The sequence below is a fragment of the Macrotis lagotis genome, chromosome 1 (genome assembly GCF_037893015.1).
Source record: "Macrotis lagotis isolate mMagLag1 chromosome 1, bilby.v1.9.chrom.fasta, whole genome shotgun sequence".
NCBI classification, from domain to species: domain Eukaryota; kingdom Metazoa; phylum Chordata; class Mammalia; order Peramelemorphia; family Peramelidae; genus Macrotis; species Macrotis lagotis.
Genome location: NC_133658.1, coordinates 663,306,336 through 663,324,159, shown reverse-complemented (window position 1 = coordinate 663,324,159; position 17,824 = coordinate 663,306,336). Strand labels below are relative to the sequence as shown.

The window sequence follows — 17,824 nt, the reverse complement described above, 5'->3', positions numbered from 1 at the left end:
TACTTCCTTGGGTTCACACAGTTTTTGAAAGATCAAGTAAAAACTTCAGTTTAAAAGGCTGTGATCATCATAAAGGAACTCTGCTGAGTAATAAGCACTTCCACTAAACTACTAAAATTCTATTATTTATAATAAAACAATTACACAACATTTACATAAATACTTTTTGCATCAATTTATGTTATTCATAGGAAAACCAAATATATTGCGTATTGGTTAGGTTATTGAGTTTCAGATTTGCATATATTTCTTAAAGCTTAGATTAACATCTTATTCTTCAAACAACAGAATGCATGACTTTGCGAAAAATAATATAATTCGTCTGCCTAAGTATGAGATACATACCTATACATCTCTCTCTCTCTCTCTCTCTCTCTCTCTCTCTCTCTCTGTATATATATATATATATATAGATAGATAGATAGATAGATAGATAGATAGATATAGATATATATGTATGTATATATCACCACACTTAAAAGTTGTCCTATAAAAATGGAGAATTTATACCTAGTAAATAAACAGCTAATATCAGTACTACTCATATATCCAGTTTAGTTAAATTGTCACTTCAGTTTCAACTCCACTTTAGCTTTTGAACTAAGAAGGTGATAACATTCTTTTTTTTTCCTTAGTTTTTGCAAGGCAATGGGGTTAAGTGGCTTGCCCAAAGCCACACAGCTAGGTAATTATTAAGCGTCTGAGGCCGGATTTGAACTCAGGTACTCCTGACTCCAGGGCCCGTGCTCTATCCACTGTGCCAACTAGCTGCCCTGAGATAATATTCTTCTAATATAAACTTACAATGGAGAGATGGGATGATGGACAAAAGAGGCCTAATTTACTTCAGAGAATGATATTTCTCTCTCGGTATGGCAATGGGGTTAAGTGACTTGCCCAAGGTTACACAACTAGGTAATTATTAAGTGTTTGAGGCCAGATTTCAACTTAAGTGGCTCCAGGTCTGGTGCTCTATCTACTGAGCCACCTAGCTACCCCCAAGAATGATATTTCAAAAATGAAACTATATATGTGTGTGTGTGTGTGTGTGTGTGGTGCATGGTGAATTCAGAAACTAGGACAATAAATGGTTGTAGTATAGATTTATGTTCCTGGAGTATCCACACAAGTCTAAGGCTAGTTCTAATCTATAAAACTGTCATATGTATTGCAGATATCATCCTTGTGTTTATATCTAGCCACTAATGTAAGATAACATGACAAAAAACTAGCTACATGATATTATGGAGAAAATAAGAAAATATAGAGAGCAGGGACAGTAGTGATAGAGGGACTATAGCTAGCTTTATGAATTTTATGAAACTCTAATGCAAATTCTAGAAAGGAATTTTTTGAATGATGATGTCATATCATCCACCAAAATCTTGAGGAAATCTGATATATTAATTGACTGTCAGTGGGTAATATTTAAGGAAAGTCTTAGTGTCCTATTAAGGTACAGGATAGTCTGTTTGCTTATTTATTTACTTATTAATGTAGATGGTGAACCTCATTCTACAAGTTATTTTTTTTTGTCAACTAACCCTTTACCAGAGATCCAACTATTAGCCTCAATATCCCTTTAGGTGAGTTCGTATGTACGTTTATGGACAAATTTAAAAAATCATTCCATTTTAAATTTTTTTCTTTTGCCTTGGGACAAAATTCATTCTCTGCATGATTGTGAAATAAAACAATTCTATGATTTTTATCTCAGTTTGCAAAAGAAAACAATGAATGAAAAAACACTAGGTTAGCCCTCATTTCTCTATACAAAAATATACATTCAAAAATCCTATTTCAAGAAAAAATAATGATAATGAAATACTAGTATCATCATTTCTATTTTGAATTCTTTGGTATCTGGCAGATTTGTTTCCTGTTTCACTTTTCCCAAGGTAGAAATATTGAGAGAACATAAATATATTTGGCTTAATAATATGGTGTCTCAATTGGAAGCTTATAAAAGATAAGACAGTAGGTGAAGCAGAAAAAATTTTCTCCCAAGAGCATCTCCTAGTGATGTTGAAGACTTAGTTTGTGCATGTCAGGGGTGCATAAGGGTCAAAGTTATCTTCCCTTTGCAGGTCATATAACTATGGGAATTACAACAAAACAAAGTAAATAACAACCAATTTTGAATATCTACCTGACATATGAAAATATTTTGAAAGGCAGACTCTCCTCAATATGGTAGAACAGATTGATGCAATGTTTAGTGAAATGGATATAATTTACTTTTAGACTCTAGATCTGGTTTTCTCCTTCCATGCTTTGTGCTTTGGCACAAACATGGATTTGATGTCTATTTTTATTACTGAAGGATAATGGGTGAGTTTCTAAGGCAATGATTTATTAAAAAACTATTCTTTTTTAAATTCTAAAGAATTTAGTGAAATTGTATTTCCCCATGATCTCCTTGTAATGTTAATTCTGCAATCAACTGACCTGTGAATGCCACAGCATTTGAAGAAGACTATGGCATTAGAATATCATAAAATTTCAATTTTGGAAGGGATCTTAGTGTCCTCTATCCAAATTACATGAAGGACATTCATCTACTGGGATAGAATTACTATATTCTCCTTGAATCTTCTCTTTTCTAGGTGATATGCAATAATGAGTAACAAAAAACTGACATCAGCATGAATTACCATCTGAGTTTACAAAATTAAGGAACTTCAACATTAAGACCAAGCAAATAAAGATCTACCCTATTTCCACATAAGAGTGAAATAATGAGGTTGCTCAAAATTTAGCCTTTACTGAATGCATTCTGCTCATTCCTAGGAGAAAGACTGTTGCTAATTATTGTTAAAATGAGCTAGTCTAAAAGAATGTACAGAAATTCATGCAGAAAATTGTACATATCTTTAGAATTAAATGTATTTGTCTCAAGTTTGTCTGATTTTTTTTCTCCTTCTATACAGTCTTTCTCACTTATACTGCTATACATTTGCCTGCTTGACTGTCATGTGTTATGGGTCACCTCCACTCTCCTGATTTTTTAATGAAATTATATATTAGCAGAGCAGGGATGCACAGGCTTATAGTAGAATCTTAAGAGTGAGAAGTGTCCTTGATTAGTGGAAAGAACACCACCACTGGTATATAGAGTCCTAAAACCTGAGTTCAAAGTCAGGTTCTTCTGTTGACCTTGAGTACTTTAATAAAGACACTTAACCAATTTGGTCCTCAGACTGAGCTATAAAATCAGGGGTTTGGATTGATCAGGGATTTCTAATATGGTTTAATGGATGTCCAAGGAGACTGTGGATAGGTTTAAGAGGTCTATGAACTTGGATAAGGAAAAAAAAAATCATCTTTGTTTCAATATAATTGATTTTCTTTTTATTCCAATGAATTTTTTAATGCACTTAAATACATTATTTTGAGAATGGGTTCATAGGTTTTCCCAGTCCAGAAGGATACAAGTCACCAAAAAAAGTTAAGCTATCTCTAAGGTTATCTCTAGCTCCATTCCAACTCTAATATTTATGTTCTTAACTGAAGAAACACTTGTTTACAAATACTTGTATCACTGAATGACTGTTCTATTCCCTTTCTTCCTTCCTTATATATCTAAGTACAGTTAACAGGGTTATTTTTTAGGCAAAACTATGAAGCAGATTAGGCTGCTTTAAAACCACTCTTCCCTTTCTGTTTTCTTCCTTTTGAGGTTTTAAGTACCCTCAAGGAACACCTCACCCCTCCTCCATTGAAGGAACAGATACTTAAGCCTATTGGCTTTTGGATGGTTTTCTGTACCCCCAATTCTGGAAGCTCTTAGAAGGAGGGGAATTGGGCCATATATGTATCCATCCCCACTTGATCATTGTTTTTGGTCCTGATTGGCTAAAAGTGAATGTAAATAACAATTCTTTCTGTTATAACCAGAAATCCTGAGGGTCTTCCCCTTCCAGAGTGATTTCTTTTAAGGAAGGGGGTACTATATTATAAAGATCAATCAATGAATGGGCTCTGCTGCAATCAAACTAAAAGATGTTTAAGACCCTATCTTAAATAGTCAAGGTCTTCCATTGAATCCAGGATCATCTCCAGGCATTCTGATCCATATCTAACTATTGGAACTAGATGGCTTTGAAGGAGAAGGAGAGGTGGTGACTTTGCACAGTCCTCCCTCAGTTGAATTCAATTCACTTGAATGTCATGGCATCAAATCCCTGATATCATGGTCCTCTTTGAGAACAAAGGGTTGTTTTCTTCTGAAAGTAAGAACACATTGATCACATATCTTTGTCCTTATTCCATAATCCTGTTCCATTACCTCTACTCTCCACTCTTCCTAGGATGTCTAGATATTTGAGTTCCAGAGACTGATTAGTACTACTACTAAGTCTGGTTTATCAATGCTAACATCCCTGGCTGGGTTCTCTCTCTTGTCTATAGAATAGTGTCATTATTTTGGCCTGAAAATCCCATTTGCTTGAATCCTTTGTTATGTGGAACATTTCAGACTAGTGTGGGGGAAGGGGATAGTTCAAAGGCCTTTAGCTTGGCTACTCTGCTTAGGTATTGTTCAACCCTAGATTAGTACAGTTAAAGTAGGTATTGTTATAAGTGCAAAGTTTCATGGAGCTTTAGGAGCCGTTTGCACTTGTTACTGGTGAATTAATAGAATCAACAGGCCTGTTCCACAGTATATACTATGGCCATTGTTGCTTCTTTGTCTTCCTCTTGGAAGAACTTCTTTGGAATGGAAGAAAAAATAATAATAAATGAAAATTAAAAATAGCAGTAGTGTATTGGAGCTTGCAGAAAGCTTTATTGCTGCACACAGTTGATCCTCAACAACCTTTTGAAGAAGGAGCTATATAATTAGCCCATTTCAAAGATAAGGAAATTGAGCCTAAGAGATTAAGTAACTTGTCCGATAGTGTCATACAGCTTGAAAATGTCTGAGGCAGAACTGAACTTAAGTTTTCCTGAATCAGTAGTCTATTCACTCTGAAAATAAGTTATTATATTTTGGGGATTCTTGCCCTGAGAGTCATAAGTTGACATGAAACACTGTAGACAATGGCCACTGACTGCAATTCCAAACTTGTACCAAGAACTTGTGGAATGAGACTGCAAATTCAGTAAGGGGTAACATTAAAAATTCATCAGGGTGCTGCTCTTTGTTTGCCACATCAACTTGTGATAATGGAATTAACACTGAAAGAGACCTTTTAAGTCTTCAAGCTCAATCTCTTCATTTAAAAAAATGAGAAAACTGAGGCATAGAGAGCTTAAATGATTTGCTCAGAATCACACAGCTAGTATGTCTGTGAGATAGGTATTAGTCACTATGATTTCAACTCCAACCCTATTACTGATCTTGAGGAAAATCTCCTAAAATTATTTTCACAAGGGATCTAAATGAGTAGACTCCATCAATAAGATTCTACTCAAATGTTAAGTAGTTTTAATAATGAGGCTTTTTATGCTTATTGTGCCCATAAGGATTTGTCAAAGAGGTTCATTATGCTTCCCCCAAAGGTTTATTTAGCATTTATTATGTTCATAGTTCTGTACTTGTCATCATAGTGGCTAAAAGAGATAACAGAGCAATATGGTTTAGTTGCAAAAAAAAAAAAAAAAACGGTTCCAAAATCTGGAAGATCTGGGTTCAAATTTCACCTCTGAAACATACTGGCTATATGACTCTAACCCAATAACTAACTCTCTCAGGGTTCCAGGTAAGTCTAATTTGAGATTAGAGGAGTAAAACATCTATTACGTGCCAGGTTTTGTGTTATTGTGTGCTTTACAAATAACTATCTTCACAGCAACCTTGTGAGGAAACTGAATCAGACAAGTCAAGGGACTTGCTCTGGGTTGTACAGCTTATGTCTTAGGCTAGATTTGAACTCAGGTCTTCTCCAAACTCAGAGTTCTATCCTTTGGGTCAATTGCTAAATAGTCTCAATAACTATAAACTGATTTTTCACCTGCGTTAGTAGAGGGAGCTCCCTTATGAAAGACAATATTCAGTTCTATCTGTCTTCCTATCTTGTTCTATTCCTTGTTTTTTTGGTGAGGCAATGGACTTAAGTGACTTGCCCAAGGTCACACAGCTAGTAAGTATCAAGAGTCTGAGGCTGGATTTGAACTTAGGTCCTCCTGACCCCAGGACAAGTGCTCTATTTACTTAACTGCCCCTTCTATTCCTATCCTATCTGCCTTCAAAAAATCTACCAGGATTTAGTAGGGGATCTAAATAGAGTGCACAGAAAATTACAGCATCAGACAGTGTGTGATAAGTTCCATAAAAGATAGTACAACTAATGTTATAGAATTTTAGAAGAGGGAAATATCTCATCTGGTCATGTAGAAATGGTTAGTGAAAGATAATTTATGGACAAGGTGACATTTTAGCTGAATCTTGAATTTATGAGCAAAATTTTGGTCAGTAGAAATAGGGGAAGGGACAAGTGAGGTCATTCCATGTAGAGAAAATAGCATGAGCCAACGAATAGAGGTAGTAAAGGGCAAAACATGTTGAAGAATAATACATGTTCATAGGATTCTTCAGCTAGAGTTTGGGAGATGAGAAGAGGATAAATAGCTGCAGTGGTAGACTGGAGTGAAATTATAACGGGTCATGTACCTTGTGCTGAGAAGTCTGGATTTTATGTGCTGCTAAGGGAGAGAAGTGAAGGAAATTAAGTTATCTAGTTTGCAGCATTTATGTTCATCTTGTATATTCAGAACAAATGAAGAAAAGGAAGATTACCTTTTCAAGCTTACTTATACAAATAGGCATAATCTATGAATGCTTTAGACCTACTGTATTATAGAGTTAAGCACAAGCCAGTAGTTTGCATATATAGCCTCATTTTTTAAAGCACAATCATCAGATTTTTAGACAGAAAAGTAAAGAAATGTAATTATCAAATGTGGTTATCAAATATGTCTTGATGGTACAGATAAGGGGAATAATGTGGTTGAGTCTTGTTGTCTTGTTCTTTTAAAAGCATATGGCAAAGGTGTTTGTCAAAGGAAAAGAGCTCAAATTCCAATTCTTTTACCAAATGTCTCCCTAGTTGGGGATGAAGAAATATTCCCCTATCTAAGGCTAAATCTTAGAGAAGATAAAACACAATTAAATAGTCACTTAATCTATTTGATGAGGTCACTCTGGTTCTAAGAACAAAAGAGTCAGAATTCTAAGATCTTAGGTCTCATTAAGAGACTGTTTTCAAAAGATTTAGAGTAGGCAATGATGATCTGACAAATTCTTAGGTTTTGGCTTCTGACCACAACTGTTTTATAAACACACAGGTATGAGAATATTTTGGATTGATACATCTATACATCTCCTCTTATCCTTCAATATGGACAAACCAATAGCACATAAAAACTCTGAAGGTATTGTTTCATATTTTCAATATCACCTGTCACTCACACTCACATCTTTTTCCCATCCTAAGGAAAGGAGTTTTGCAGTTTAATGATAGTTTATTACTTTCATTTTGTTCTTATTAAGAACAATTCATATCTCTTTCATTTCTTTTAACATGAAAAGTATCACCACATCCTAAAATTTCATACTCTGCATTTTCAAATTTCCAATAGTTTCTACATTTTTTTTCTGTATCTGAGGGCATGTATGTTTGAAGGACTAAAGATGACCAAAATAGTTCACATTTTAAAAGGATTATGAATTGCTTTGTTCAAAACAAGCAAATGAATTACGTGCTATCACAGAAAAGACAAAAGGATTTGGATGGTTCTCTTTTTCCTTTTAGGTGAAGATATAAGAAAGGGTGGGAAAAGTTTGAGGACTCACATTGAACATGTGGAAGGCATTAGAGAAGAGATGTCTGAAAAGTTACAAGATTGGAACCAGATGGAGGAATATTTAAATGCCAGGGGAGGGAATCCATATACCTTACTCAATAAGTGAGCAGAAACCATCAAAATTTTTTGAGCAGATAAGGATAAAGACAATACTTGGGAGTATTTTGGTACAGGAACTCAGGGAGTTCCCTAACTTCTGTTTAACCAGATCTTGAAATGCAGGTTAGTTTTCTTCTTTGTAATCTATACTTTTAGAGAGTTCTCCAGAGCATTGAAATTAAGAGACTTGCCCAGGGTCACTTAAGTCAGAATATGTCCAGTAGGACTTGAATCCAGGTCTTCCTAATTTCAAGACCAGTTCTTTTTTTCTTTGTGCTGAGTCTCTCAAAATCTTTAAAATAACAAAGGAAAAAACCAGGGATCTTGATAATGGTACTAACAGATTTGGAAACACTCTACAGAGTCAGTGTTAATTGGCATCAAGAACACTTCAGTTGGAATTCTTCCTTAGACACTTGCTAACTATGTGAACCTGGGCAAGTCACTTAACCTTAGTAAAAACAGCTTTAGTTTCCTCATTTGTAAAGGAGAAATAATAACTGCACCTACTTCCTAGGTATTGTAAGGAACAGATGAGATAACACATGCAAATCTTAGATGTTAAATACATGGTAGCTTTTCACTACTATGTTTTACTACTACTACTACTACTACTACTCCCCCCACCACCATAACTACTACTACCATTATCACAACTGCTACTAACACTAGTACACTACTACTAACTGCTACTAGTACTAGTACTACTACTACTACTACTACTACTACTACTACTACTACTGGTAGTACTTCTATTATTACTATTGATACTACTACTACTAGTATTATTACTACTACTACTTTTACTATAACTACCACTTCTACTACTACTACTACCATGCCACAACAGCTACTACCATTATCACAACTACTACTAGTACTCTACTTTTAACTACTACTACTACTGCTACTACTATTACTAGTACTATTACCACTTCTACTAATACTACTATACTACCTAACTTACTACTTTGAATACTACTACTACTACCATTATCATAACTACTACTAGTACTAATACTCTACTACTAACTACTACTAGTAGTACTACTGCTGGTATAACTACTATCATTACTACTACCTACTACTACTACTATTACTACTACTACCACCTCTACTACCACATTTACTGTTACTATACTACCTACTACTACCACTACTGTTACTATTACTACTACTACCTACTGCTACTATTACTACCTACTACTACTAATATTACTACCACCTCTTCTTAGTACTACTACTACTACTGTTACTACTACTAGTATTATTACTTCTACTATACTATACTATATACTATACTATATACTATATATACTATACACTTCTACTATTATTACTACAACTACTACTACCACAATTATTACAACTACCACCATTATCACTATTACTACTAGTACTAGTAATCTACTACTAAACTACTACTACTACCATTATCACAACTACTACTACTACTACTACTACTACTACTACTACTACAACTACTATTACCACTTCTACTAATACTACTACACTACCTAACTTACTACTTTGATTACTACTACTACTACCATTATCATAACTACTACTAGTACTAGTACTCTACTACTAACTACTACTAGTAGTACTACTGCTGGTATTACTACAATCATTACTACTACCTACTACTACTACTATTACTACTACCACCTCTACTACCACATTTACTGTTACTATACTACCTACTACTACCACTATTATTACTACTACTACCTACTGCCACTATTACTACCTACTACTACTAATATTACTACCACTTCTTCTTAATACTACTACTACTAGTATTACTACCACTTCTTCTACTATTACTTCTATAATACACTTCTACTATTATTACTACAACTGCTACTACTACTACCACAATTATTATGACTACCACCATTATCACTACTACTACTACTACTAGTACTAGTAATCTACTACTAAACTACTACTACTACTACATTATCACTACTACTACTACTACTACTACTACTACTACTACTACTATTACCACTTCTACTAATACTACTACACTACCTATCTTACTACTTTGATTACTATTACTACTACTAGTACTCTACTACTAACTACTACTAGTAGTACTACTACTGATATAACTACTATTATTACTACTACCTACTACTACTACTACTACTACTACCTCTATTACCACATTTACTATTACTATACTACCCTACTACTACTACTTCTACCAATACAAATACTACTATTACTACTTTTACTACTGCTTTCACCTCTTCCTCTCAAGCTATTCTCCAGTGTTTCTGTAATTCTCTTCTCACTCCATTAATCAAGTCTTTACAGTCCCAGTCTTCCCTTCCTTAACATTTCCTTCAATTTAATTCAAGAAACATATGAGGCACAGAAGTAATTATGTTCAAGTACTTGAGATACAAAGTCCAAAATTAAACAGCCTTTTCTTAAAGGAAATCCTTTACTATAAGATATAATCTGGCTTCAACCTGATTTTCTAGCTTCATTTCATATTAGTTTATGCATGTACACTGTCTTCTGGACAAAGTGAACTATTAGATGATCCCCCAAACATCCTTAGAGGCAGTTGGGTGCACAGTGGATAGAGTATTGAACTGGAGTCAGAAAGACTCATCTTCCTGAGTTCAAATCAGACCTAAGACACTTACTAGCTGTGTGACCCCTAGGCAAGTCAGCCCTGTTTCCCTCAGTTTCCTCATCAGTAAAATGAGCTGGAGAAAGAGATGGCAAACTATTCCTATATCTGCTATGAAAAACCTCAAATGGAGGTATGAAGAATCAGATTCAACTGAAAATAACAATCCTCTCTCTCTCTCTCTCTCTCTCTCTCTCTCTCTCTCTCTCTCTCTCTCTCTGTATATATACATATATATATGTATGTATATATGTATGTATATAGTAGAAAGAATGAAAACTATAATTATTTCCACTATATATAAACACATATTTGTATATAACCCATATATAGTTCAAAATATCACATACTTTCCAGCAAACAATAAACAAAATATAACCTTTTCTTTATAATTTAACATAAGCATGAAGAGTACCAGTTTATATATCTGTAAAATGAAGTGGGTTGGGCTAGATGATATCTGTGTCTAATTTTGGCACTAAATTTTATTATCCTTTGGCAGTGAGGATCAATGAGATAAGTATGTAAAACCCTTTCAGGAACTTTATCAATGTCAGATATTATTTCATAATTACTAGCCAAGCTTCTCCAGTAGAGGCCTTCCTAGGTAACAGAGGTGAGTGGATGCTCTTTTGTCAGTGTGACAGTTATAACCTCTAGATTGGTGTATTTTCTCTCATCAGTCAGACACTTTAAAAAAAAAAAAGACTGAAAAAGCATGGAATAGAGGACATAGTTTGGATGGAGGCCTCCATCTCGGATTTAGAATTGAAGAATTGGGAACTTTTGCTCAAATCAATTAAGTAATCTGCAAACTTTGGCTCAATAAGAAACATTTATGTCTCTGGCCAAGTACTCATCATATAGATGGGATGTACTGACTACTTAGATAGAAATTGTTGCTGATGGAGGGTGCATTTTACCTAATCAACATAGTATTGGCATGTAAACACAGCCTTGTGCTCACTGGTGGATGGAAATTTTCCAGAATCACATTTGTTTCCAGAATCACATGAACAGACGTATAGTTCCAATTTCCTTTCCTCATTACCCTCTATGTTCTTAAATTAGAATGTTTAAGAATAACAAATACTTAAACATAGTTTTAATTTTTGCTTTTTACCTTGAGTATTCCAGTCAGATTTGCTAGATAAACAAGGAGTGGAATTTGAACTATGTGCATCGATAGAAACAATCTTGCCAGCTCTTTCTTTCTCTTTTACTATGCTTTGTAGCATAAGCACAGATGAAAAAAGAAAGACTGAAAATATGTGGATAAAGTGAAAGCACAGATACCAAAATGCACAGACCCTGTTATTTAAACCTGTATATATTATTTCCTTTTGAAATCAAAATCAATTGCAGAACCTATCTAAAATGGACTAAATGTTGTTATGCAATCAGTAGCAGCCTGGAGATAATAACAGCCTCTGCTGCTGGTGCAGCATTATTAAATGGCATACATATTTGCATTTTAAAATAGATAAGTTGAAAGAGTTCTTCATCTCACTGCCAAGACTTAAGGCTGAAAGCTGTTGTGTTCATGCACTGACCATATTATAGAGAATTCTGTGACCATCATACGCTACAAGAAAAGTCTTCCTCCTGGTCTGTCAAAGTAAATTATACACATAAAAAGGTGATTGCTGAATATTTTGTTTTTTTGTTGATGAGTAAGTTACTCCCTGGATAGAAGAATATAAGAATATCCACAATTCTAGAAAAATTCCCAAAATGTATCTAGGAGTTGTTTATCCACTTAAAAATTCTCAAATGCACTACAATTCTATCCTCAGGGCTTGTAATTGTATTTTGTTTAATATTTCATATATAAAAAATGTAGAAGTAGCCTTTTTATATGGTTACTCATGATAACCTTAAGTCCCTAATACATTCTAGAGTCCCATCTATATGATGACAGCCAATCAAATGAAAATTGAAAAAATTCAATCATTTCCAATATTGGGAGACTGGATGACCAAAAGTGATTGGCTGAATTTTTCACTTTTGTTGCAGCTCAATTTCTTTTTTTCTTTCTCTTTTTTTTTTTTTAAGAGGTTTGCATCTTACACATATAACTATAGAAAGGTTGTAGAGGAGATCAACCTTCAGAAAGAATGATACAACTATCCTGAAAGATAAGATGTACTTTTTCTTTTGGATAAGTGTTGGCTATAAATTCAGCTGTAAATGTTTTACAGCTGAATAGGAACCCATAGTATAGTATAGTGCATATACATATATATATATATAACTCATTAATGTCATTTTCTTACTTTCTATCCACCCCCCCCAAAAAAACCTTACAAAAATACTTTGGGATAATTTTATAAAACTATATGAAATTAGAACTCCCAGTAAATTCTCACTCATTTAGGTTATTCATAAATGAATCTGGGTATTAAGCAAAGTGGGTTAGAGAAAGATACTACTAGAAGAAAAATTTAATAGTCTCTAAATAACATCCAAATTTTTTTATTTAAAATGTTTTATAAAGCTTATATGACTTAGAAGCTATATTTTAACTTGTAAATAAATTAAAGACCTTTATCATTTTAAAAAATGATTATACATATCTTATTAATTTTGCATCTCAACAGAGGCAAACTATAGTCTATTTATAGGATTTTCTAAGAACACAATTATATTTTAGCCTTTTTACTATAAGGGAATAGAAAAACTATATTTTCCAGCTGACTTTTTATGAAAAAAAGTAAAATTAAAAATATACTAGAGCATTTGCATATATTCCAATGTGCTGCATAAAACCTGCATTAATTTCCATTGGTACCCATTAATTTGATAAATGTTTTGTCATATGAAACATTCCTACTGTCAAAACAAGTTAATTATATCTTTCTGACATTCCTGACAACGTTTTAACTGGGGGGGGGGGGTATGTATCTTTTGCTTCAATGAAAATTAACTATTGCCTATTAAAAACTTGAAGGATACAAGATGTGAATAATAAGCTTCTGACCATATTAAGTCCTTTATATAAGAACAATGGTGATATTTATTTCCCAGAAAATTTTATAGAAGAAATCACACACGAATAGCTGAAACTGTACATACCTGCAAAATCTGTTCTTGCATAATGCCCATCTTCAGATTTAGTAGTTGTGGTGGTATTATCTATGATAAATAACATACATACTAATGAGGATTTATTGATTTTATTGGATGATTATTTAATTTCAAAATTAATTTTTACTCTATGGTAATATCTTTGTTAAAATTAGGGTATTTTGTGACTATGATTCCAAACAAAGTTTCAGTGTCTATTTCTGTTTAAACACAACTAAAAAGAATTTTATAAGTTGAGAACTTCTTTTTTTTTTTTTTTGGCAAAGCAATGGGATTGTTAAATGATTTGTCCAGGGTCATACGCTTGGAAATTATTGAGTGTCTGAGTTTTCATTTGAACTCGGGTCCTCCTGACTCCAGTGTTCTATGCACTGCGCCACCTAGCGGCTCCTAAGATGATAACTTCTAAAGTTTTTCTCAGGTCTATGAAGAAGATATGCAATGTCTGAAAGCAGTTGTGCTGTTTTTAAACTTCAACCTAATGAACTGACTGGATTTCAAGGAAAAAAATTGAGTGAACAAACCCCTGGTATTTCTTAATTTGTTACATATGCACTTGAAATTATTTTAATGAAGTCTATGAAAAATGTGATATTATTGCCTTAGATTGAATACTATCAAATAAAATTATTTCATAATGAATCCAGAAATTTTTCCTAAAATAACTGGTTAGATTTTTTCCAGTTTCATTTAATATAGAATTTAACTACTAAATGTTAGTTGATATGAATTAAATTAAATTAAACTTCTTAGGGAAAAATTAGTCTGCTTTATTGAAAAGATCAACATATATTCATGGCACCATGGAAATCTAGTGCATATCACATAATGAAAGATGCTCATTGTTAAAACAATCTCTCTAATTGAGATAATTTCCACTATTCTAGATTGTATTTTGTACTATAAATTAGATGCCTCTTTTGGAATTGTAAGAGTAAATTACTTTCTCTTCTTATTTCTGCTGAAAGATCAAAAATTTCTTTAAAATAAATTTTGGTAGAAGCATTACCTTGACATCGACCCAAAGACATGACTTCAATTTTCTCTTGTTTCTGGCAGGATGCTTCTTTGATTTGACATGCGTTATCATACGATTTCCCATCAGAAGCACAAAGAGGATTGAAGTTGGTTTGAGAGCAGTCAATATTGCACACACACCTATAAGAAGAGAACAAAAGAACTGTTAAATAAAATACAAAGTTAAACACTTTTATCACATTGCTTAAATGAACATTGGTAAAATTACTTATAAGTATTCTGGTTAAACTCTTGAGTTTTCTTTCTGAATGAAATAAAGTGATTCAAAAACAGAAGAAAGTCTTCAAAAAAAGAATGGGGGAAGAGAAAGTCATTAAACTAGTACCATTGAAAATTATATATATCTCCATGGTAGTACCTGTGGAATATGATGGATATGAGATAGAAATGAAGTCCTGTATCTGAATTCTTAATGTGAAATCATACTGTTTTCAACCCTTCATTAATCAGATACAATTGATCAGACTTAAGCTCCATACAAATAATCAAATATTTATAAGAGGAAAGCAAAAGATATTTCCACAGAATGAAATTCAATATTCTTATTGAAAGTAGAAAAGAAATATATTATTAGGCATATAATGGAATATGTACTGTTCTAGTTATTTAATTTTTAAGGGCAAAAAAACCTCTTTGATAGGTATTTTCAATCTTTTATGGATGTTTTATTACTCACCTCTTGTGTATGTTCATACTACTTTTTCTATCTTTGAATATAAGCTCTAAGAGCAAGGAAAAGAAGCCAACTCACATTAAAAGTAGTCTTTCCAATGATATTCTAATTTCTTTTCAGCAAAAGCATAATAAATACTTCTCTTGTGCCCCCATCAACACAGTGCTGGAAGATCAGTGGTACATTGAATAGAATATTTGGCCTAGAGATATATACATTTGATTCCAGCCTGACCTCACACAATAATTAGTTTTATGACTTTGAGTATGTCTGCTTGCCTCAGTTTCTTTGACTGTAAAATGAAGACCATAATTGGACTCAACTTCCAAGATTATTGTGAGGATCATATGAAATAAAATGTTTTGAAGCTGCTAAATAAACACTTCCTTCCACCTTCATTCAAATCAGTAAACATGTATTAAACATGGTCTGGAGGAGGTGTGTACAATTTTTGTCAAGAAATCTTGAGTTCTTGTCTTCTCTTTAATACAAATTAACAACTGATTATAAACAAAATTTCTTAACTTTTCAAGACTATAAAATATAGATGAGCTGTGAATTTACACAGGTATGGTGTATGGTGGCAGTACAGAAAAGTATCAAAAAGTACAAGATTGGAACTAGATAATGAAGCATCCTGAATGCTATGTGAAGGAAGTCATAATTTGTTCAGTAGGAATAAGGGATCATTAAAGATTTTTGAGCAGATGCTGTTGTTTGTCCTGTGTTCTCAAAAAGGATCAAGACATCAGAGATGTGATGCCATGACATACAAGTGAATTGGATTTAAGTGAAGGGGGTCTGACAAAGGGGGAAAAAATGAACTTCCAGGTGAGGTGACTAATTTCTTTGGTTTATCTACTTCTACTAATAGGAGATGGGACCTTCCTCGCAATTTGTAATCTAGATAGAGCACTGAGAGGTTAAAAAACTTGTCTGTTGTAACTCATCTAACATAGATTTTTTCTGGTTTGAAGAATAGTTATCTCTATATATTAGGCATAGCCTCTTTTTTGAGCCTATTGCTAAAGTAACCAAAACTGTGCTAGGAAAACTACCCTTGTAATTGTTTGTAGGACCCACAGGAGAAAAGAAAAAATATGGGCAAGGAAACCAACTAAATAATGAGCAAGAATCTTTTCATAGAATAATGCCTAGTACATAGTAGGCATTGAATAACTGCTGAGAGAATGAATAAATATGATGCTACCATAATAGCGAGATTATTGTAATGAGTTTTTGACCTGAGTTGTTTGTACTGGGAACAAAAATGAGAATGTACATTCAAAAGTGGGCAGCTAGGTGGCGCAGTGGATAGAGCACCGGCCCTGGAGTTGGCACTGCCTGAATTCAAATTAGTCCTCAGACACTTAAAAATTACCTAGCTATGTGGCCTTGGGCAAGCCACTTTAACCCCATTGCCTTGCAAAAACTTAAAAAAAAAGATATTGTGAGCTTAAACCAAATGATCTTGAAAGCTGATTGATTAAATTTGGAGGGTGAAGAAAGGGAAGAGTGCCAGATAGGTCAGGACCTTGGGCAACTTTGAAAAATAGGCCTATATTTAAGGTCCTATTAACAAAAAGAAGCAAGTCTAGAGAAGAGCAAATTTGAAAGGCAGCTACATGGTACTGAGAGAGGACTGGTCTTCAGGAAGACCTGAGTTTAAATCCAGTCTTAGGCACTTATTAGTTGTGTGACCCTGGGCAAGTCACTTAACCCTACTAGTTTCAGTTTCCTCATGTGTTAAATGAGCCAGAGAAGGAAATAGCAAGCCACTCTAGTTAGCTTTACCAAGAAAACCCCAAATGGGGTCATAGACAATCAGTCATAATCAAAAATGATTGAACAGTTACAAAAGCTTAGTTGAATGGAAGAAAAACAGAATTGAATTATCTAGATTAGTAGAGTTAAAAAAAGTTTTACTTAAATCATAAATCTATATGTGAAAAGTTAAAATAATTATGGTCTCTCTCTATTAGGTAAAGTGGAAAGAAAACTGGATTTAGATTCAGAGTAGTAGGTAAGTTCAAATCCCAGTCTGGCCACTTACTATATATAAAACCTTCAACAAATTGCTTCTCTCTGGGTTTCAATTTTCTCCATTTGGAAAAGAACAACAGGACCAATGACCTCTAATGTTTAACCCACTCTAAATTTATGTTTTTTATTACTTCAATCTAATTTATAAGATTAGTATAATCCCTTTTAAAATTTAGGCCAAAAATGAGCAAAGGAAAGAAAAGTTTTGTCAAAGGTGGGCATTTAACTAGGCCAATTTCTACAAAGGAATGATAATATCTATATACTGAATTTGTTTTATTCTTTGAGAAAATAGTAGTTCTCATCTTTCTGGAATGGAATACTACTTAAGAAGATACATCAGGAACATAAATTTGCAGATAAATCCATAAGGAAAAACTTTGAGGTATAATAGCTGAATATTTCCCTTTTAAAGCACCTTCAATTTC

General features: G+C 33.4%; 1 protein-coding gene across 1 annotated transcript in view; it reads right to left on the bottom strand.

The window, feature by feature from the left end:
• The window catches only part of TMEFF2 (transmembrane protein with EGF like and two follistatin like domains 2), a 272,583-nt gene that overhangs the window by 52,569 nt on the left and 202,190 nt on the right, over positions 1-17,824 (bottom strand). The window contains exons 6-7 of the mRNA XM_074215466.1: positions 14,652-14,800; positions 13,631-13,690 (exon numbers count right to left, since the gene is read on the bottom strand). Coding sequence (XP_074071567.1) covers positions 13,631-13,690; positions 14,652-14,800 — 209 coding nt within the window. The remainder of the gene's footprint in view (positions 1-13,630; positions 13,691-14,651; positions 14,801-17,824) is intronic.